Source organism: Ranitomeya imitator, chromosome 9 (genome assembly GCF_032444005.1).
Source record: "Ranitomeya imitator isolate aRanImi1 chromosome 9, aRanImi1.pri, whole genome shotgun sequence".
NCBI lineage: Eukaryota > Metazoa > Chordata > Amphibia > Anura > Dendrobatidae > Ranitomeya > Ranitomeya imitator.
This window is the reverse complement of record NC_091290.1, coordinates 80679227-80702815: the sequence shown is the minus strand read 5'-3', so window position 1 is coordinate 80702815 and position 23589 is coordinate 80679227. Positions and strand designations below refer to the sequence as shown.

The 23589-nt window shown below is 51.1% G+C and overlaps 1 protein-coding gene across 2 annotated transcripts in view; it reads right to left on the bottom strand.

The window, feature by feature from the left end:
- The window catches only part of DNAJC24 (DnaJ heat shock protein family (Hsp40) member C24), a 76678-nt gene extending 53496 nt beyond the window's left edge, over nucleotides 1-23182 (bottom strand). For both annotated transcript variants that reach the window (XM_069738976.1, XM_069738977.1), the window contains exons 1-2: nucleotides 23120-23182; nucleotides 17108-17246 (exon numbers count right to left, since the gene is read on the bottom strand). In XM_069738976.1, coding sequence (XP_069595077.1) covers nucleotides 17108-17200 — 93 coding nt within the window. In that variant the 5' untranslated portion in view covers nucleotides 17201-17246; nucleotides 23120-23182. The remainder of the gene's footprint in view (nucleotides 1-17107; nucleotides 17247-23119) is intronic.
- Nucleotides 23183-23589: the final 407 nt, after the last annotated feature.

Below are 23589 nucleotides of genomic sequence, written 5' to 3'. Positions count from 1 at the left end.
GGCCATATATACCAGGATGGGGATGAGGGAGCTATGTGTACCAGGATAGGGATGTGGGGGCCATATATACCAGGATAGGGATGAGGAGGTCATGTGTACCAGGATAGGAATGAGGGGGCCGTGTGTACCAGGATAGGGATGAGGGGACCATGTGTACCAGGATAGGGATGTTGGGGCCATGTGTACCAGGATAGGGATGAGGGAGCCATGCACACCAGGATAGGGATGAGGGGGCCATATATACCAGGATAGGAATGAGGGGGCCATGTATACCAGGATAGGAATGAGGGGGCCATGTGTACCAGGATAGGGATGTGGGGGCCATGCATACCAGGATAGGGATGAGGGGGCCATATATACCAGGATAGGAATGAGGAGGTCATGTGTACCAGGATAGGAATGAGGGGGCCATGTGTACCAGGATAGGGATGTGGGGGCCATGTGTACCAGGATAGGGATGAGGGGGTCATGTGTACCAGGATAGGAATGATGGGGCCATGTGTACCAGGATAGGGATGAGGGGGCCATTTGTACCAAGATAGGAATGAGGGGGCCATTTGTACCAGGATAGGGAAGAGGGGGCCATGTGTACCAGGATAGGGATGAGGGGGCCATGTGTACCAGGATAGGGATGAGGGGGCCATATATACCAGGATAGGAATGAGAGGGCCATATATACCAGGATAGGAATGAGGGGGCCATGTGTACCAGGATAGGGATGAGGAGGTCATGTGTACCAGGATAGGAATGAGGGGGCCATGTGCACCAGGATAAGAATGAGGGAGCCATGTGTACCAGGATAGGGATGAGGGGGCCATTTGTACCAAGATAGGAATGAGGGGGCCATTTGTACCAGGATAGGGATGAGGGGGCCATGTGTACCAGGATAGGGATGAGGGGGCCATGTGTACCAGGATACGGATGAGGGAGCCATGTGTACCAGGAAAGAGATGAGGGGGCCATGTGCACCAGGATAGGGATGAGGGGGCCATGTGTACCAGGATAGGGATGAGAGAGCCATGTGTACCAGGATAGAGATGAGAGGGCCATGTGTACCAGGATAGGGATAAGGGGGCCATGTGTACCAGGAGAGGGATGAGGGGGGGCCATGCACACCAAGATGTGGATGAGAGGGACCATGCACACCAGGACGTGGATGAGGGGAACCATGCACACCAGGATGGAGATAAGGGGGTCATGCACACCAGGATGTGGATGAGGGGGGCCATGCACATCAGGATGTGGATGGGGGGGGCCATACATACCAGGATGTGGATGAGGGGAAAATGCATACCAGGCTTATACCCGAGCCAATAAGTTTTCCCAGTTTTTCGTTTAAATTATATGCCTCAGCTTATACTCGGGTCAGCTTATACTTGAGTATATACGGTATGTGTATTTTTTATTTTTATTTTGAATGAGTCAAAAGGGAGGTGATTTGAAGCTTTTTTATACTTTTAAAAACATTAATTTCTACTTTTTACTTGCTTCAATAGTCCCCTTAGGAGACTTGAAGCTGGGTTACTCTGGTCGCCGGTGTAGACGTAGCAGGACTTCAGCACACGGGCTCAGTGCCAAAGCCCGCATGGACGGCAGGGACACTTCATAGGTTGTGAAGGTGTTAATTGTAATTAATGGTTGTCTGAGGAATGTTCTGCGGCACTGATTGTGCTTAGGGAAATCATCAAGATCCTCTGCCAGCAGATCCTTGTGTAATTGCTGACCAATGATGTTCTAGATGTGCTGAATAGGAGACAAGTCCGGAGATGCTGCAAGCCATGGTAGCACATTTAGGACATATAGGCTTCTCGCAGTACCATCAGCAACATGTGGCCTGGTGCTGTCATGTTGAAATATGTGTCTTGGGTCACTTTGGAAAAATAGGGGGATTTTTGTGTACTCACCGTAAAATCCTTTTCTCCGAGCCATTCATTGGGGGACACAGACCGTGGGTGTATGCTGCTGCCAATAGGAGGCTGACACTAAGTGATACAAAAAAGTTAGCTCCTCCCCAGCAGTATACACCTTCCCGTTGGCTTTCAGCTAACCAGTTCGGTGCAAAAGCAGTAGGACATCAACAACAACATATGAGAGTATAGCATGTCAAATTATATATGAGAGTATATCATGTCAAATTACAAAACAAGCAGAAGCTAATAACAGGGTGGGAGCTGTGTCCCCCAATGAATGGCTCGGAGAAAAGGATTTTACAGTGAGTACGCAAAAATCCCTATTTCTCCTTCGCCTCAATGGGGGACACAGACCGTGGGACGTCCCAAAGCAGTCCCTAGGTGGGGAGAACATCAGTTCAGGCCCTGTGTAAATGCTACTTATAATAGCGCCAGCATGGCCTGCAGAGTCCGCCTGCCCAGACTCATAACAGTAGAAGTCTGAGAATTATAGTGCTTCATGGCTGCACGCGGACTGGACGAACCCGCAAGCTTGCAGGCGTGCTTTATTGACGCCTGGTGCCTAGAGCCCAAGAAACCTCAATCGCCCGAGTGGAGTGGAGTTAGGCTGATGTCCAACCCAGAAGGACTCCTGGATGGTGTCACGCCGATAACGGCAATAAGGGCAGGACGGCGCACTGGGACCCGCACCTGTCCCTGCCACTATAATGGGCCCTGGCTTTCCCTTATCTCAGGGTACCAATGATGGTTAGGAGGCCTCAGCTGCCAGCGTATCCCTGTCTCCTGTGCAGGCCCTATCAGTGGCCCCCTCTCCCCCCCAGGGAGGTGGACTGCACCAGTGTATAAATACAACAATAAACAGGGTATACAGACAAGATAACTAAAAGTCTCAAACTCACCAAATGCTCACACAACCACAGAGGAAACACAGAGAAAGGAAGAGAAGGAATAAACTAGGAAGGAAAACAGGTTTAACATGCAACCAAAACAGCAGACACCAGTCTCTGTAAATAAACCTCCAAGCTCCAACACTACGCTACTTCAACTGTTATGATCAGGTGACCTTGGAGCAGCATGAAAACTTTCACTGGAGTAGGTGGTAACTATACTGACCGCAAATCCTGATCTTAACACCGCAACTAGAAGTAGCCGTGGGGTGTGCCTAACAAATCCTAGACACCTCGACACAGCCGGAGGACTAAATACCCCTATAGATGGAAATAGGAATTCTACCTTGCCTCAGAGCAGAACCCCAAAGGATAGGCAGCCCCCCACAAATATTGACTGTGAGTAGTAGAGGAAAAGACACACGCAGGTAGGAAACAGGATTTAGTAAAAGAGGCCACTAAAATAGGAAAGGATAGGACAGGATACTAAGCGGTCAGTATTAAAATCCTTCCAAAAATATCCACAGCAGAAAATACAAAAACTCCACCATCTAACTAAAGATGTGGAGCGTATATCTGCAACTCCAGAGAATCCAACAAGACTGAGAAAACACAGACACAGTCTAAGCTGGACAAGAGAAAACAAATGAATAGCACAGAATATAAGCACACAGCTTGTGTGCCACAGAAAAAGAAACAGACACTTATCTTTGCTGAATTGGCAGCTAAGCTGGAGAAGCCAGACAAAGATCCAACACTTCCCAAGAAACATTGACAACTGGAAAGGGCCAATGAGTCCTGCAAACCTAAATACCCCAGTCAGAATTGCAATCAGTAGATACACCTGTCCAAGACTGCAGCCCAGGGACAACTGCATTACCACCTACAACCACCGGAGGGAGCCCAAAAGCAGAATTCACAACATTCAACCTCCAAGCCAGGCAGCAGAACTGATCACTGACAATAGCTGTAGTCAAGGCTAGGTCTATATAGAGGGGAATATTACAAAATCCACTTCAGCTGAGAGACCCAGCTCACAGCAACTCAGCAACAAGGTTAACTCCTGCACTGCTGGCACAAAGCAGCCAGGTCAGAATACAGGAGAAGAGCTTCTGTTCACGGTGTGTGAACGAGGCCCAGAGTGCTGCGGTTCTCTGGAACCTCTCTGTCGCGGTAGCCCCGTGACAGTTGGTGTAATGAATCCACCAGGCTAACATGACTACTGAAATGGCTAAACCCTTCCTGTAACCATCAGGGAGCATTCCTCTGACCGTCAGGAAGCCCAAATAAGGTGTCCAATCTTCAGAAGGACGCCGAGCTCGATAAGTACCTACTCAGAGCACTTACTTCGTCCAGAATATGGAGAACCCATCCCCTTTTTGTGGGCTGTTAACAAGGGACGGGATGACCTGATTAACAACCTTGCCTTGATGGTGATAAGAAAAAAGTCTGAAGAACAGAGCGGCTAGCACCCAAGACTCGTCAGGATGACGAGATCGCAGAGAAAAAAAAAAGAGGAGACCTTCCCTGATAGCAAAGTCTGTCCGGATCAAAAAGAGTCTAGTGTAAGACTCCCAGGACCATTAACGACCCAAAGATCTAATGGTATGCGAAAGAGAAGGACCACCTGTGAAAACTCCCTGCGAGAAAGACCCTACTCGCAGTTTCGTGGAATAAGACGGAAAAGTCCTAGCTCCGCAAACCAAAAAACTTAACTTGGTCCGTACGGATCTCCCAAGACTTCTGGGGCCCTTCCTGCTTCCAAACGACTCTCGGAGGTAGTGGAAGGGGGGATACGGAAACTGGTACCATGGAAGAACCAGAGCATTCACTGCAATGGTTTTTGGATCTCGAGGCCGAACTATGAACTCGAGTACATTGGCGTTCAGTCTGGGCGTCATCCCATCTACATCTGGAGTGCCTCACAGAAGGCAGATCTGATAGAAGACTTCTGAGAGAGGTTCCCACTCACTTGAGGTGTGACCCTGACAGCTGAAGAAGCCTGCTGTCCAGAGGTCTACTCCTAGGATGTGAACTGCCGAGAACACCGAATGACAGATCTCGGCCCATCAGAGAATGTGAGGCACCTCGTCCATGATGCCTAACCGTGGGTACCTGTTAGAAGATTGACGTATGGGACAGCCGTGGCATTATCCGATTGAATTCAGATGGGAGACCCACCAGAAAGCAGAGGACCTGCTGTTAAACTAGCCGTATGGTTCTGATCCACAGAACAACGATCGGGAGAAGAAGGCTGTAAACGGCAGTTACTAATAATCATTGAACCGGAAGGAACTCTCCCGAATGAGGAAGGAGCTCAGAAACTACCCTCTGAAAGCCTGTTTGACCTACAGAAAATGAGCGAAGCGAAGGAAAACAGCTTCCATTACTGTCACCATTTTTCCTCATGACCCTCCCAGCAATCGAACGGAATGAGGGAATAAGAGGTCAAGTAAGAGAGTTCTGAGTTGAAGAGCCACGGCCTTGTCTCAAGGGAGAATTACCAACCCCCTGGAAGTGTCCAGGATCATCCTTAAAAAGGATATCTGCTGGGCTGGAAATGAGGAAAAAATTGTCTAGATGAAGCTGCCAATCCAGGTGAAAGGGTATAGCAATTGACATAGATGACTCAGCGTAGTCCTGGAAGAGCAGCTAGAAAGTCGACCGGACAGGGCAGGACGACCGCGCCTCTAGGGTGCAAGAGGAACATGACAGCCGTCATGACCGTTGCGAACACTCAGGGTGTGGTAGCAAGGCCGAAGGACCAGGTTGTGACTTGAAAATGCTGTTTGAGAATGGAAAAGCAATTTTTTTTTTATTTTAAAGAGGGGAAAATAGGAACGTGAAAGTAAGCATCCCGAATGTCGGTGGATCCCAGAAACTCCCCCTTTTCTGTTGAAGAAATAGTTGAGCAGAGAAACTCCTTCCGAAGAAGGGGGACCTTGTCAAGCTAGGAAGAAGTTTGAGGTCCAGGATTAGTCTTACTTTTCGGTCCCTCTTTTTGGAACCAAGGCTGCAAGACGGAACGAATCAGATCTGCTATCTGATAGTCGTAGTAATTTTAACTGATAACTCCTCGGGCAGGAATACTGGTAGGCATGCCACAGGAGATTTTCCCCGGTTAATCTGCCAAGTGACAGAATGACTGGCTGCATCCAGAAGGTCAAACAAAAACAATCTCTTGCAACCTCCGCTCTCTTTTGACAGTGCAGAGTTAAAATGATGAACCCTTGATCCACCACCCCTTAACAGGGAAGTGGAGAGGGATAGTCCGCCTTCTTGCCTCCTCTGTTAAATAGTGGTTATGCAGAAGGGAGTGCTTGGATGCCAAAAAAGAGGTGCCATAGTACATCCACAGAGTTCAGGTCTCCGGGTGGACAGGGCTGGTTCCGGTGTTAGGTCTGGCTGCAGAAAAGTATACATGGAGGAGACACTCCATGTGCTCGTCTATTGATGGTGTGGGGAGATCGGTGCCCTTTAAAGGGACCCGTCGCCCCTAAGAATCAGACCAGGCATGGCATCTCACGTCATAGGGAGGTATACATGGAGGGGATACCCCACGTGTTTGCATATCTGGAAAAAAGGATATGTTGGTGTCTACCTGAGCCTGCCTCCAGATATTTGGCCGAAAATCTGTGGGACTTAGATCCTCCTGATTTAAGCTGTTGAAACTGCGTTTTTTCCAATGGGTTGCTCTGTAAGAGATCTGACGATCTATGTCTTGATTAGGTCAACCTGGGCCAGCGGGGTTTGCCGCTGTGGTCCACCCGAAAAGACTTAAAACGTGCCTGAAACTGGCGACGAAATGCTGCCTAAACCTTTGCTGTGGGAGAAAATTGCTTTCCCCTGTGGTATCAGAAATGAGCTGATCCAATTCTTCACTGAATAATCGGCCGCTCTGATAAGAGCAGAGCAGTAAGAGACGTCATCCAAGAACGCATTAATCAGATAGTTACCTGCTAGGGCGACCTGATTCAAAATCTCGGTCACCTCTGATGGCAGATCTTTATCCTGTTGAGCTCTCATCAAAGACTCTGATCAGGATATGGCCTTGGCCACCCAAGACGCCACAAAAGAAGGCGAGAGGGTTGAGCCTGAAGCCTCAAATACTGAACGCGCCAGGCCTTCTATAAGAATGGATAATAACGTCTTTAGAAGTCAAACGAGATACGGGAGGGTCTACCAAAGGGGATTACGCCCACTTTCTACAGAACTCCTGGGCGAAAGGATATCTGAATTTAGAGCCCTCTGCCCCGAGAACGCCTATCCGGCTGCTCCCAGAGATGCTGTACTAAATCCTCACTCAGGATGAGAACAAAAAAAAAAAAACTCTATGGGGCTGCTTAAAAGATACCTTATGACTCAGTAATATATAGAAACTCACAGAGAAGAGCATGGGTCCCATATAATACAAATTACTGTCGAATTGACTAAATGTATATACCCATATATTTAGAGGACTAGTAGGTGTATACTGCCAGAATACATTTTAACACGAAAGGGATTGGAGTTCCATACACATAGGGATGTAATAAAAAGTAAACTTTATTGAAAAATACAAAAGACATACAACAATATGAATAAAAAGGACAAAAAACACCTAGTTGGGAAACAAGTGAAACCTCAGCACAACCAATGAGTATATGTACACTCTCACCAAGATATAACATGTATACTGCTCTATTATCTTACCCATGGTGGAGAAAAGTAAAGTGCCGAGGTGCCAGATCGACCCCCCTGACGCGTGTTTCGCGTATGCTTGTTCACAAAGAGGGAAGATAATCTTCTATTTGATACACTAACACTGCTCTATTTCCTTTTTTTGTATGCTGGTCACTATGACAAACATTAGGGCACACATGTATTTATAGGCATTCAGTGATCTTCACGCACCCTGCTGATATACTAACTGGGTGCTACATAACCATCATAGAGCAGTATACATGTTATATCTTGGGCCAGATTACATTTCACCCACTAGAAGGGACACATTGATGATAACAGGCCAGTGTAAAAACCTACTATTAATTGTTTGATTAGTTCATATTTTATAGAACGAGGATTGAACTACTGGACTATTCCTCTTAAACACTTCACAAATGACATGTTTAGTGATATAATAGAAAAAAATAGTTACATGTATAAATGGGTGGTAAAAATATTGGTTCTTTTAATCTTGTTTTTAACATCTAATTAGGATGAGACTGTATTTGGAAAACCACACCTGAGGATGTGATCACCTTTTTTCTTTTGACTTGTTCAATGAATTCAGGTTGAAAATGCTGAGCAAGTTGTGTTATGATGATTAAGATGGATTTATTCTGGCACTTCGGGATTTGTTTTTGTGTTTCTTTATTGTTGCATATAAATGTTGAATTCAATAAGTTGTAATTTGAAAAGAAAAAAGGAAGAGACTCACACAAACATAAAATCAGATGATTCAAGGCTTAAAAAAATAAAATAAAATAAAATTGACAGGTCCCAAGTTGAGTCCCTGTACAAATATAAAAGAAGAACACAAGTAACACACATGCATGTGTGTTGTATCGAAGGTCGAAGCCGGAAGCTAAATTTTTCCCCGACATCCGCCCAAGGATGAGTGGGCGGAGCCACCGGAAGATGACACGGCTAAAAGGGGCGGGACTTCCGCCTTGAGCCTAACCGCGCCAGAAGCCGGGGACTAAATTATCTGAGGCCCGCCCGAGTATGGAGGGGGCGGACCCGGAAGCGGGAGGCAGGAACGGGATCTCGGCCCGCGGCCTGACGCACCCGCCCGAGAACACGGACACGGGGCTGGAGCGAGGCTTCCCATCTTGAACGGCAGGGGAAAACTACAACGCAGCAGGATCCCTCCCAGCCCCCCACCTTGCATGGCTCCAGAGATTAAGGTTAGAGGGGGGCTATATAAAGGACGGTGAAGGCACCCTAACTCCATCTTCCCTTCAGGGGATGAGGAGAGGGACTGTCCGCCTCCTTCCATCACCGTTGTCTGAGCATTGGTGATGCAATGGGGGCCGCACGGACTGTCCATATGCGCTTGTACAGCCTAGGGTTTCGTTACCTTAGGATGGTCAGGGCTGGGTCCGGCATATTGTCCCATGTTGCGGGAGAGGATACGTGGAGGCGACACTCCACATGCTCGCCCATTGTTGGTTCAAAAGGGTCCGTCGCCCCTGTCTCGTCTTCCATAGTGAAAAAGAAAAGAAAAAACGGGAGGTCTGGAAACCAGACCTGTGCCTCCTAAGGCTTCTTTCACACTTGCGTTGGTACGGGGCCGTCACAATGCGTCGGCCCGACGTACTGACGCACGTTGTGAAAATTGTGCACAAAGTGGGCAGCGGATGCAGTTTTTCAACGCATCCGCTGCCCAGTCTATGTCCTGGGGAGGAGGGGGCCGAATTCCGGCCACACATGCGCGGTCGGAAATGGCGGACGCGACGTACAAAAAAAGTTACATTGAACTTTTTTTGTGACGACGGTCCGCCAAAACACAACGGATCCAGTGCACGACGTATGTGACGTGTGGCCATCCGTCGCAATCCGTCGGCAATACAAGTCTATGGGCAAAAAACGCATCCTGCGGGCACATTTGCAGGATCCGTTTTTTGTCCAAAATGACGGATTGCTACGGATGCCACATGACGCAAGTATGAAAGTAGCCTAAGACACTAAGCAAGAACTGGTTAGCTGAGAGCCAGCAGGAGGGTGTATATTGCTGTGGAGGAGCTGAGAGCCAGCAGGAGGGTGTATACTGCTGTGGAGGAGCTGAGAGCCAGCAGGAGGGTGTATACTGCTGTGGAGGAGCTGAGAGCCAGCAGGAGGGTGTATACTGCTGTGGAGGAGCTGAGAGCCAGCAGGAGGGTGTATACTGCTGTGGAGGAGCTGAGAGCCAGCAGGAAGGTGTATACTGCTGTGGAGGAGCTGAGAGCCAGCAGAAGGGTGTATACTGCAGGGGAGGAGCAGAGAGCCAGCAGGAGGGTGTATACTGCTGTGGAGGAGCTGAGAGCCAGCAGGAGGGTGTATACTGCTGTGGAGGAGCTGAGAGCCAGCAGGAGGGTGTATACTGCTGTGGAGGAGCTGAGAGCCAGCAGGAGGGTGTATATTGCTGTGGAGGATCTGAGAGCCAGCAGGAGGGTGTATACTGCTGTGGAGGAGCTGAGAGCCAGCAGGAGGGTGTATACTGCAGGGGAGGAGCAGAGAGCCAGCAGGAGGGTGTATACTGCTGTGGAGGAGCTGAGAGCCAGCAGGAGGGTGTATACTGCTGTGGAGGAGCTGAGAGCCAGCAGGAGGGTGTATACTGCTGTGGAGGAGCTGAGAGCCAGCAGGAGGGTGTATATTGCTGTGGAGGATCTGAGAGCCAGCAGGAGGGTGTATACTGCTGTGGAGGAGCTGAGAGCCAGCAGGAAGGTGTATACTGCTGTGGAGGAGCTGAGAGCCAGCAGGAGGGTGTATACTGCAGGGGAGGAGCTGAGAGCCAGCAGGAGGGTGTATATTGCTGTGGAGGAGCTGAGAGCCAGCAGGAGGGTGTATACTGCTGTGGAGGAGCTGAGAGCCAGCAGGAGGGTGTATACTGCAGGGGAGGAGCTGAGAGCCAGCAGGAGGGTGTATACTGCAGGGGAGGAGCTGAGAGCCAGCAGGAGGGTGTATACTGCTGTGGAGGAGCTGAGAGCCAGCAGGAGGGTGTATACTGCTGTGGAGGAGCTGAGAGCCAGCAGGAGGGTGTATACTGCTGTGGAGGAGCTGAGAGCCAGCAGGAGGGTGTATACTGCTGTGGAGGAGCTGAGAGCCAGCAGGAGGGTGTATACTGCTGTGGAGGATCTGAGAGCCAGCAGGAGGGTGTATACTGCTGTGGAGGATCTGAGAGCCAGCAGGAGGGTGTATACTGCTGTGGAGGATCTGAGAGCCAGCAGGAGGGTGTATACTGCTGTGGAGGAGCTGAGAGCCAGCAGGAGGTGTATACTGCTGTGGAGGAGCTGAGAGCCAGCAGGAGGGTGTGTACTGCTGTGGAGGAGCTGAGAGCCAGCAGGAGGGTGTATACTGCTGTGGAGGAGCTGAGAGCCAGCAGGAGGGTGTATACTGCTGGGGAGGAGCTGAGAGCCAGCAGGAGGGTGTATACTGCTGTGGAGGAGCTGAGAGCCAGCAGGAGGTGTATACTGCTGTGGAGGAGCTGAGAGCCAGCAGGAGGGTGTATACTGCTGTGGAGGAGCTGAGAGCCAGCAGGGCGGTGTATACTGCTGTGGAGGAGCTGAGAGCCAGCAGGAGGGTGTATACTGCAGGGGAGGAGCTGAGAGCCAGCAGGAGGGTGTATACTGCTGTGGAGGAGCTGAGAGCCAGCAGAAGGGTGTATACTGCTGGGGAGGAGCTGAGAGCCAGCAGGAGGGTGTATACTGCTGTGGAGGAGCTGAGAGCCAGCAGGAGGGTGTGTACTGCTGTGGAGGAGCTGAGAGCCAGCAGGAGAGTGTGTACTGCTGTGGAGGAGCTGAGAGCCAGCAGGAGGGTGTATACTGCTGTGGAGGAGCTGAGAGCCAGCAGGAGGGTGTATACTGCTGGGAAGGAGCTGAGAGCCAGCAGAAGGGTGTATACTGCTGGGGAGGAGCTGAGAGCCAGCAGAAGGGTGTATACTGCTGGGGAGGAGCAGAGAGCTAGCAGGAGGGTGTATACTGCTGGGGAGGAGCAGAGAGCCAGCAGGAGGGTGTATACTGCTGGGGAGGAGCTGAGAGCCAGCAGAAGGGTGTATACTGCAGAGGAGGAGCCGAGAGCCAGCAGAAGGGTGTATACTGCTGGGGAGGAGCTGAGAGCCAGCAGGAGGGTGTATACTGCTGTGGAGGAGCTGAGAGCCAGCAGGGCGGTGTATACTGCTGTGGAGGAGCTGAGAGCCAGCAGGAGGGTGTATACTGCAGGGGAGGAGCTGAGAGCCAGCAGGAGGGTGTATACTGCTGTGGAGGAGCTGAGAGCCAGCAGAAGGGTGTATACTGCTGGGGAGGAGCTGAGAGCCAGCAGGAGGGTGTATACTGCTGTGGAGGAGCTGAGAGCCAGCAGGAGGGTGTGTACTGCTGTGGAGGAGCTGAGAGCCAGCAGGAGAGTGTGTACTGCTGTGGAGGAGCTGAGAGCCAGCAGGAGGGTGTATACTGCTGTGGAGGAGCCGAGAGCCAGCAGGAGGGTGTATACTGCTGTGGAGGAGCTGAGAGCCAGCAGAAGGGTGTATACTGCTGGGGAGGAGCTGAGAGCCAGCAGGAGGGTGTATACTGCTGTGGAGGAGCTGAGAGCCAGCAGGAGGGTGTGTACTGCTGTGGAGGAGCTGAGAGCCAGCAGGAGAGTGTGTACTGCTGTGGAGGAGCTGAGAGCCAGCAGGAGGGTGTATACTGCTGTGGAGGAGCTGAGAGCCAGCAGGAGGGTGTATACTGCTGGGAAGGAGCTGAGAGCCAGCAGAAGGGTGTATACTGCAGGGGAGGAGCTGAGAGCCAGCAGAAGGGTGTATACTGCTGGGGAGGAGCAGAGAGCCAGCAGGAGGGTGTATACTGCTGGGGAGGAGCAGAGAGCCAGCAGGAGGGTGTATACTGCTGGGGAGGAGCAGAGAGCCAGCAGGAGGGTGTATACTGCTGGGGAGGAGCTGAGAGCCAGCAGGAGGGTGTATACTGCTGGGGAGGGGAGAACTTTCTGTGTATCACTTAGTGTCAGCCTCCTAGTGGCAGCAGCAGCATACACCACGGTCTGTGTCCCCCAATGAGGTGAAGGAGAAATGACTGCAGCACTGGTTACACAACCAAATCCATGTAGTGCTGAGCTGTTAGGGTATGTGCACACGTAGAAAGCTCCTCTGCGGATTTTTCCGTGGCGGATTTCATAAATCCGCAGTGCAAAACCGCTGCGGTTTTTCCTGCGGATTTATCGCGGTTTCTATTGCAGATTCCGCTGCGGTTTTACATCTTCAGTTTTCTATTGGAGCAGGTGTAAAAACACTGCGGATTCCGCACAAAGAATTGACATGCTGCGGAAAATAAAACACTGCGTTTCCGCGCAGTTTTTTCCGCAGCATGTGCAATGCGGATTTCGTTTCCCATAGGTTTACATTGTACTGTAAACTCATGGAAACTGCTGCGGATCCGCAGTAAAATCCGCATCGTGTGCACATACCCTTAGGGTATGTGCACATGTTAGGTATTTGGTGCAGAAATTTCTGCATCTGGAAAAACACTACATGAAATAGGTGCGATTTTGATGCTTTCTGTGCAGATTTTTCCCCACACATTAGTATGAGTGGAATCTGATGCAAAAACGCTGGAAGTAATGAATCTGCAAGCCAAAATTAGGCAATACATGCATGAGACTTCAGGATTCTCACTTTGCTGGCATCAGGAAACCATTCAGGGTTTGCGACAAATCTATGCAACAAATCTGCAACGTGTGTACAGGCTAGAAATGCTCGGAAGGTCTGGATACCATACATTATGCCACCATACACCATAATGCTGCGAATATGACCAGCATCTTCTTCAGCTTTCAAAATATATTAAAGGGAACCTGTCACCCCGTTTTTTCAGATTGAGCTATAAATACTGTTAAATAGGGCCTGCGCTGTGCGTTACTATAGTGTATGTAGTGTACCCTGATTCCCCATGTATGCTGAGAAATACATTACCAAAGTCGCCGTTTTCGCCTGTCAATCAGGCTGGTCTGGTCAGGTGGGCGTGTTCACAGCGCTCTTTTCTTCCCCAGCTTTCCGTTGGTGGCGTAGTGGTGTGCGCATGTCCAAGGTCTGAATTCCCTGCGCCCACGTGAAGACACAGCGCGCGATCTGCGCTGTAATCCCTTGCATCGGTGGGGGCGGCCATCTTCCTGGGGCCGCGCGTGCGCAGATGGCATGCTCTGCTGCACGGGGCTTCAGGAAAATGGCCGCGGGATGCCGCGCGTGCGCATTAGAGATCGTGGCGGCCATTTTCCCAAAGCCGAGATGCAAACTCGGCTTTGGGAAAATGGCCGCCGCGATCGCTTGTGCGCACGCGCGGCATCCCGCGGCCATTTTCCTGAAGCCCCGTGCAGCAGAGTACTCCATCTGCGCACGCGCGGCCCCAGGAAGATGGCCGCCCCCACCGATGCAAGGGATTACAGCGCAGATCGCGCGCTGTGTCTTCACGTGGGCGCAGGGAATTCAGACCTTGGACATGTGCACACCACTACGCCACCAACGGAAAGCTGGGGAAGAAAAGAGCGCTGTGAACACGCCCACCTGACCAGACCAGCCTGATTGACAGGCGAAAACGGCGACTTTGGTAATGTATTTCTCAGCATAGGTGGGGAATCGGGGTACACTACATACACTATAGTAACACACAGCGCAGGCCCTATTTAACAGTATTTATAGCTCAATCTGAAAAAACGGGGTGACAGGTTCCCTTTAAATAGATCTCTTACACTTGATGAGGCTGGCGTACTTACTGCAAAATAAATGTGAAAAGCTGTATACTCCTTTATTAGAATCAGTATTTTAAAAGTCCATGTCTAGTCTTGGCGGCTCACAAGCAGGCAAAGCCCTGAGCAATCTAATGGTTGCGGTTTCTATAGTTTCATCTAGTTACTGCTCAGATTTAGAAGAGTTACACAATGAAAGCCTTGCCATTTTACAGGAAATCGGTGTGCTTGATCTTCTTTCTGCATTTGGTCTGGCAACGTTTGGTGACTTGTCATCTACTGAAGACGACTTGATGTTGCCACGGACTATGGCAGCTTCTTTACTTTTATCCAGGCCCCGACTGGCACAGTTGAAAAGACGGGTAAGAACACATGTGCCAGCCCTGACAACAAACGCCATTTGGAGGAGACATTTGACAGGAACCAGGCGTCCGCTGGGTTCTCATCTAATTGCCAGTGGGAAACTAAACAGAGGCGCTAATTTGCATATGCACATCAGACATCCCGGAGTCTGGCCATTCTTCAGCAATTCTCCACACATGTCAAATGGAAGACGAGCGGACAGTGTATCTTCTTCCCTTCTCCAAGTCTCCAACAAGGATCTGAGCCATCTACCGATAAGTCAGGCAGGGACAGGATCAGGGATGAGAGCTGCCATGTCTGAAGCTACGCTCATCACCATCACTGGAGATCACCCACAATATCACTGTTAGGAAGGCATTTCCTGGGTGTCCTGTAGACAAGGCATGTGATATGCCCCCACACCCAAGTACTCCGCATGGACAGAGAGGAAGAAGCTGCTGCCCGACATCTCTGCCTTCATCTTGTGCACACGTCACATAAATAATCAAACAAATCCAAAACTCATCCAATATGCACAAAAAAGTCTCCTATGAACTGTGACAACATTGCGGTCCGCTACTTCACCCCAAGCAGCCACGAAACCACCAGGTGCTTGGTCTCAATGGACATGTGTGCTATGGAAAAAGCTTTAGCAATGGAAATTTCGACACCCAATCATTCTATTTTCAATGGTGGTAAGCCATCACCCTAGTGGCCTGGCACTGATTATTTCTGCTCTCCCCACTAAAAACACCTTAAGGCCAGTTTCACACATCTTGATTTTTCCGGTACCGGAGATATCAGTGTCCATGTGTCTGTCTTTATACATGCAGCACACGCGTGGTAACCGTGTGCCGCATCAGTACCACATGGACGGCCGCCAGGGTAGTAGCGCTACTGTAAGCGCTGTTCCCCTGCGTGTGGTGCTGAAACCGGCTGTCATCTGTTCTCCCTTGCTCGGCCTGCGAGCAGGGGAGAATGAATGAATGAGAAGCAGCGGGCACAGACTCAGTAACTAGCGGTGACGTCACTGAGTCTGTGCTCGCTGCCGCCATGAACTCCTGTGACATCAGGACTGTGGGAGAATGCAAGTGATGAGGTCACGGCAGTTGAAGCTCTGTCACAGTGACCTCATCACTTGCATTCTCCCACGGTCCTGAGGTCACAGGAGTTCATGCCGGCAGAGAGCACAGACTCAGTGACGTCACTGCTAGTTAATGAGCCTGCGCCCGCAGCATCTCATTCATTCATTCCCCAGTAGATTACAGCCGGTGGCGGTCGCATTAGCTCCGCCCCGTTTGTAAACTGTACATTCCCCAGACATGGATTATGGCGTGGGAATGACTGAATGCCGGACAGGTATGGGTATACAGTTGGTTTATTATTTTTACTTTTTTTTTTTACAGGAGATTGAGGGCGTCGCTTGGAATGGCAGAGTAATAAAGATGGCAAAACTGTGTGGTGTATGATTTCATTAAAAGACTATTCTTACCGTGTGGTGTTTTATTAACCCTTTAACAACTATAGGATTAGTTATGGATAGGTGTCTTATAGACACCTCACCTCTCCATTACTAAGCCGGCTTAATGTCACCTTACAATAGGAAGGAGACATTAAACCCTCATTACCCCCACTTGACACCACTACAGGCCAAGTGGGAAGAATCGGGCAAAGCTCCAGAATTGGCACATCTAATAGATGCGCCTTTTCTGGGCAGTTGCAGACTGCTGTTTTAGGCTGGGAGGGCCTATATCCATGGCCCCTTACCAGTCTGAGAATAGCAGCCCACACCTGTGAGTTTTGCCGGGTTGGTTTAAAAACATAGGGGAGACCCCACGTCAGGTTTTTCTTTCATTCTTGCAAGCAGGGGAGAAAGAATGACAGCCAGCTTCAGCACCACACGCAGGGGAACAGCGCTTACAGTAGAATTTCTTCCCCGGCGGCTGTCCGTGCACAAGGACAGTGTGCACTTTTCTCTGTGTGCACGTGTGTGGCACGTTTTGTGGCCCGTGGGTCTGGGTAAAAACAGACATGTCTGCGTGTTTTGCACATGGACATACGGTCCGTGAAAACTCGCTGACATGTGCAAATGGCACATTCATTTGAATAGGTCTACGAGTGTCAGTGTCTTCGCTACATGAGAAAACTGTCACTACACGTACCGGAGGCACTGACGTGTGAAACAGGCCTAACGCTCAGATGAGCAGAATGCTCTTGGGTATGAGGGGAGTAGGACATTGGACAGACATCGTACTGATAAGAAGGACGGGCTTACAAGCTGTCCTGTGTATCCTCTACCTATTATGAAGGGTGATCTCCAGCATGCTGCCACCTACCTAGGATGATAAGGTAGAAGTTCCTTTCTTACCCAATGCCCCAAGTACTAGGGCAGAGATCTAACACTATATTGCGCTATAACAAAGAAAAGCGGCTGGTGGGTGAGGAATCTGTGGTAGCTGCACTTCCTTGTTCTAGAAGTGCGCACCTTTCACCAGTCTTCCATTAGTCTGTGGCATGGTTGTAGTATGGCGGCACTATACACGTGTGATATATACTCACTAATAACGCCAGCTTCTGATACTTCTGTTTCAGCTCTGCCTGGTTGTCTGATGGATGTGCCCCCAGGATGCTGTACCAGTCCTTCTCAGCCATGCTTTTCGAGGTTAAGGTTAATCGCACCCCTCATACTGCTCAGGACCTGTATGAATAGTTAAGAAAATAGAGATGTTGGTATATCAGGGTTCCTGCTCCAACAGTAGGGACTATGTATGTGCCAGGGAGCGTGCCCAGGATACACATGATGTGGCCACATGCTCGCACACTGTTAATATAGTTACAATTCATAGACCCCACTTTAAACCGTGAGCTGTCACAGTGATCGATGCAGGTCAGGCTCACGGTACCGCCAAGAATTAACTAATTTTCACCATTGAATCTTCAGCCGGCTATGCATACCCACTATAGGGGTGACGCAGCGTTACGAGGGCCATTCTGTGAAACGGTCATGTATATTTTACATGTATAGCTGGTGTGTCCACACTCTGGACCGTCCTGTACGGGCCCGACCAGAAGGCTGTGGACAAGCAATGGCACCGCACCATGGCCCATACAGAAAGGTCCAGATATTGCGGGTCGCCATCCATCATCCATTTGTCAAACAGGACATACAGACAGGGCAGAAGAGATTACTAAGCACCAACAATTTATTGGTCACTGCCGGTAATGGTACAGACATAAATTAGGTCAGCGGTGGACCACTGCACAGATGCAGCCCCGTAGCCTCCTTAAAGTGGACTTGTCACCCTCCTGTCATAGCCGTTTAACCTTACCAAATATTTAGAAACAGACTGGCAACTGGGTGTTACCCTTCCCCCTGCGAGATGGCGGTGTCCCTGCACAGTGTGACACTATAGACAGCGCTCAGACAAGCGATTGTCCATGGTCTCACTTCCAGCTAATTCCACCTCAGTTGTCCACTGATTTATACATTTCTAGGAGAAATAACAGAGGTACCTCTCAATGCCAAGTAGGGAGAGAAGAATCACCAGATACACAGGGACCTACTAAACCTGTCAGGAGTGACCACAGGTCCTCTTATGGCTGGGGCTACAAGGTGACTTAGTGCCGAATTACATCAAAATTCAGGTGATTGGGGACAAACACGACCCACAAGGTGCCGCAACCGTGACACAACCAGGTCACAAAAAATCAAAGTGATTGTGACATGCATCACACTGCGATGTAGAAGCAGCATAGTGTTCAATGACCGCAGCCACGGTGTAGCCCCAGCCTTAAAGGGCTTGTTAAACAAGATGCAATAATGCCTTAGTGAGGACCTGTACTGCCAGACGGTCATACGAGGGCTTTTGCTTTTATTTTATTCCAGCTGCTACACGGACTACGTTGTGTTATGGAGGTTCTTAAATCTGCTTTGAGGTCCCAGAAAAATGGGGCTTTTTATTTAGTGCTCATTCGTATGGCCTTTACAAGGGGGCGTGGCTCAGTGTAATTATGCTAAACAGCATGAAGACATGCCACCAGATTATCATTGAGCCACGCCCACTCGTAAAGACCCTAAAAATGATCATAAAATACAAATGCCAATATCTCTGGAACTGTAGACCCCACAATCTAGGATAGCAGAGTGAGCACAGTGTGAGCAGAGAGTGAGCACAGTGTGAGAAGAGAGTGAGCACAGTGTGAGCAGAGAGTGAGCACAGTGTGAGAAGAGAGTGAGCACAGTGTGAGCAGAGAGTGAGCACAGTGTGAGCAGAGAGTGAGCACAGTGTGAGCAGAGAGTGAGCACAGTGTGAGCAGAGAGTGAGCACAGTGTGAGCAGAGAGTGAGCACAGTGTGAGCAGAGAGTGAGCACAGTGTGAGCAGAGAGTGAGCACAGTGTGAGCAGAGAGTGAGCACAGTGTGAGCAGAGAGTGAGCACAGTGTGAGCAGAGTGAGCAGTGTGAGCAGAGAGTGAGCAGGGTGAGCAGAGAGTGAGCACAGCGTGAGCAGAGAGTGAGCACAGCGTGAGCAGAGAGTGAGCACAGCGTGAGCAGAGAGTGAGCACAGCGTGAGCAGAGAGTGAGCACAGCGTGAGCAGAGAGTGAGCACATTGTGAGCAGAGTGAGCACAGTGTGAGCAGAGTGAGCACATTGTGAGCATAGAGTGAGCACAGTGTGAGCAGAGAGTGAGCACAGTGTGAGCAGAGAGTGAGCACAGTGTGAGCAGAGAGTGAGCACAGTGTGAGCAGAGAGTGAGCACAGTGTGAGCAGAGAGTGAGCACAGTGTGAGCAGAGAGTGAGCACAGTGTGAGCAGAGAGTGAGCACAGTGTGAGCAGAGAGTGAGCACAGTGTGAGCAGAGTGAGCAGTGTGAGCAGAGAGTGAGCACAGCGTGAGCAGAGAGTGAGCACAGTGTGAGCAGAGAGTGAGCACAGTGTGAGCAGAGTGAGCAGTGTGAGAAGAGAGTGAGCACAGCGTGAGCAGAGAGTGAGCACATTGTGAGCAGAGAGTGAGCACATAGTGAGCATAGAGTGAGCACAGTGTGAGCAGAGAGTGAGCACAGTGTGAGCAGAGAGTGAGCACAGTGTGAGCAGAGAGTGAGCACAGTGTGAGCAGAGAGTGAGCACATTGTGAGCAGAGAGTGAGCACAGCGTGAGCAGAGAGTGAGCACAGCGTGAGCAGAGTGAGCACAGCGTGAGCAGAGTGAGCACAGCGTGAGCAGAGTGAGCACAGCGTGAGCAGAGAGTGAGCACAGTGTGAGCAGAGAGTGAGCACTGTGAGAGGAGAGTGAGCACAGTGTGGGCAGAGTGAGCAGAGTGAGCATTAGGTAGGACTGCTCTATATGGGTATACCTTGATGATTGGTGGAGCAGCTTAGTATACATTTTTTTTGCAAAAAAAAGTATCAACTAAATACCTTGTTTTTTCCATCTTTTGGCACTTGCTTATTACTGTGATTTTTTTTGCAACAGAGTATTTTTTACCTCACTGTGCTCTTGTGTCTTCAAGTTTCTTGGTGGTGTGTGAACAGGTTCCTACAGACTTGTTCAATGTGCAAGTAGCCCATGTGTTTCTGGTTCTAATTGTTCTCTTGTTTCTACAAGACTGGGGAGTCCACCACTCCTCTGTGGGTCATTTGCATCAAAGCTGTTCCATCCAGCATGTCCACATGGATATTCCCTCTCTGAACCCTGCTTATACAGATACTATACAGATGATCAGGTTTTTAAATACATCAGATAGGGATTATATACATTAGTTAGGACTGCTCTACATGGGTATACCTTGACAATTGGTTGAGCAGCTTAGTATACATTTTTTTGCAAAAAAAAAAACGTATCAACTAAATACCCTGTTTTTTCCATCTTTTGACTAGCACTTGCTTATTACTGTGACTTTTTTTTGCAAGAGTATTTTTGACTTCACTGTGCTCTTTTGTGTCTTGAGAACAGTGTGAGCAGAGTGACGACAGTGTGAGCAGAGTGACGACAGTGTGAGCAGAGTGACGACAGTGTGAGCAGAGTGACGACAGTGTGAGCAGAGTGACGACAGTGTGAGCAGAGTGACGACAGTGTGAGCAGAGTGACGACAGTGTGAGCAGAGTGACGACAGTGTGAGCAGAGTGACGACAGTGTGAGCAGAGTGACGACAGTGTGAGCAGAGTGACGACAGTGTGAGCAGAGTGAGAACAGTGTGAGAACAGTGTGCACAAAGAGTGAGCACAGTGTGCGCAGAGAGTGAGCACAGTGTGCGCAGAGAGTGAGCACAGTGTGCGCAGAGAGTGAGCACAGTGTGCGCAGAGAGTGAGCACAGTGTGCGCAGAGAGTGAGCACAGTGTGCGCAGAGAGTGAGCACAGTGTGCGCAGAGAGTGAGCACAGTGTGCGCAGAGAGTGAGCACAGTGTGCGCAGAGAGTGAGCACAGTGTGCGCAGAGAGTGAGCACAGTGTGCGCAGAGAGTGAGCACAGTGTGCGCAGAGAGTGACCATAGTGTGGCCATTGATTGCTCTCATTCTCTCTGGTTAGAAATTGATGGAAATTGGACGTCATCTGAATGTGGTCTGATGGTTTCCTCACTCATTGAATTGGTCACATGGCTGGATGGCACAGGAAAGACACTGGGACCTATGAATTTTTTTAAAGCATGGATGGATTAAAAATAATAAATGGAGATACCTTCCAGAGTCCCCGCAGAATGGTACCAGCTGCATCGGAGGTGTGTGGCAGCCCTGGAGGAGGCATTTAAGGCATTTATCCTGTTCGGAAATCACCAAGACCGCTGCAGCATGTGACTGGCTGCAGGGGTCAGGTGACTTGTAGAGACCGTCATCGTATGTCGCTTCTAGCTCGGACTGAACAGTTAAGCATGGCTATCACACCCACAGATTACCTGTGGGGAGCACTGGACCTGCGGGGGGCACTGGACCTGCAGGGAGCTCTGGACCTGCGGGGAGCTCTAGACCTGCGGGGAGCTCTGGACCTGCGGGGAGCTCTGAACCTGCAGGGAGCTCTAGACCTGTGGAGAGCTCTGTACCAGCGTGGGGCACTGGATCTGCGGGGAGCTCTGGACTTGCGGGGAGCTCAGGACCTGCGGGGGGCATTGGACATGCGGGGAGCTCTGGACTTACGGGGAGCTCAGGACCTGCGGGGGGCATTGGACATGCGGGGGGCTCTGGACCTGCGGAGAGCTCTGAACCTGCAGGGAGCTCTAGACCTGTGGAGAGCTCTGGACCAGCGTGGGGCACTGGATCTGCGGGGAGCTCTGGACTTGCGGGGAGCTCAGGACCTGCGGGGGCATTGGACATGTGGGGAGCTCTGGACTTACGGGGAGCTCAGGACCTGCGGGGGGCATTGGACATGCGGGGGGCTCTGGACCTGCGGAGAGCTCTGAACCTGCAGGGAGCTCTAGACCTGTGGAGAGCTCTGGACCAGCGTGGGGCACTGGATCTGCGGGGAGCTCTGGACTTGCGGGGAGCTCAGGACCTGCGGGGGGCATTGGACATGCGGGGAGCTCTGGACTTACGGGGAGCTCAGGACCTGCGGGGGGCATTGGACATGCGGGGGGCTCTGGACCTGCGGAGAGCTCTGGACCTGCGGGGAGCATTGGACATGCGGGGGGCTCTGGACCTGCAGGAAGCTCTGGACTTGCGGGGAGCTCAGGACCTGCGGGGGGCATTGGACCTGCGGGGATCTCAAAACTTGCGGGGAGCTCAGGACCTGCGGGGAGCTCTGGACCTGAGGGGGGGGGCACTGGACCTGCGGGGAGCTCTGGACCTGGGGGGGGGGGGGGGCACTGGACCTGCGGGGAGCTCTGGACCTGGGGGGGGGGCACTGGACCTGCGAGGAGCTCTGGACCTGGGGGGGGCACTGGACCTGGGAGGAGCTCTGGACCTGGGGGGGGGCACTGGACCTGCGGGGAGCTCTGGACCTGGGGGGAGCTCAGGACCTGCGGGGAGCTCTGGACCTGGGGGGAGCTCAGGACCTGCGGGGAGCTCAGGACCTGCGGGGAGCTCTGGACCTGCGGGGAGCTCTGGACCTGCGGGGAGCTCTGGACCTGTGGGGAGCTCTGGACCTGCGGGGAGCTCTGGACCTGTGGGGAGCTCTGGACCTGGGGGGAGCTCTGGACCTGCGGGGAGCTCTGGACCTGCGGGGAGCTCTGGACCTGCGGGGAGCTCTGGACCTGTGGGGAGCTCTGGACCTGGGGGGAAGCTCAGTTTGCCTACATGTTTTATGGTTAATCACTCCATGGATAGTCATGCTCTGTGTCTCCCTGTCGGACGTCCCATGTCACTTCATCCTGAGGCTCCCAGCTGTGTGGACACTTATGAAGTGTGGGGCTGGCCTCCATGGCAAGCGAAGAAGCTTCCACTCTTCATTTCTAAAGGCTTTAAAATTTGAGTTGAAACCTGACCGGCTGCCGGGGAACAACTCGTTTTTTTTCTTTGCACTAGTTTTGTCATATCGCCCACGGATAATGTACGGTCAGGATCAGGACGTGGGAAGGATCCTCCAACCGTGAGCGCGACCGACACTAAAGCCGAGGCTCCGCCACAGCGGACAGTGCGGACATCACTCACCGGAGCAAGACGGGGACAGGCGGCCACTGATGACTGAGCGGGAGGACCTGCGATGACGTCAGTGACCATGTGATCTACACAGTTAAGCTTAAAGGACCTTTCCTGGGGAGACCACGTGACGTGAGCAACGCGAGAACACTGAGCTGTAGTCAGCAGAGAGAGACGTGTGTGTCTGCGGGTATATGTGTATGTGCATGGCCGGGATCTGTGCGCAGGTGTTCGGGAGTGCTGTGTGGATATGTATATACACGTGTGTGCCCAGTGCTCTGTATGGCTGTATACGTGTGTGCCCAGTGCTCTGTATGGCTGTATACGTGTGTGTGCCCAGTGCTCTGTATGGCTGTATACGTGTGTGCCCAGCGCTCTGTATGGCTGTATACGTGTGTGCCCAGCGCTCTGTATGGCTGTATACGTGTGTGTGCCCAGTGCTCTGTATGGCTGTATACGTGTGTGCCCAGCGCTCTGTATGG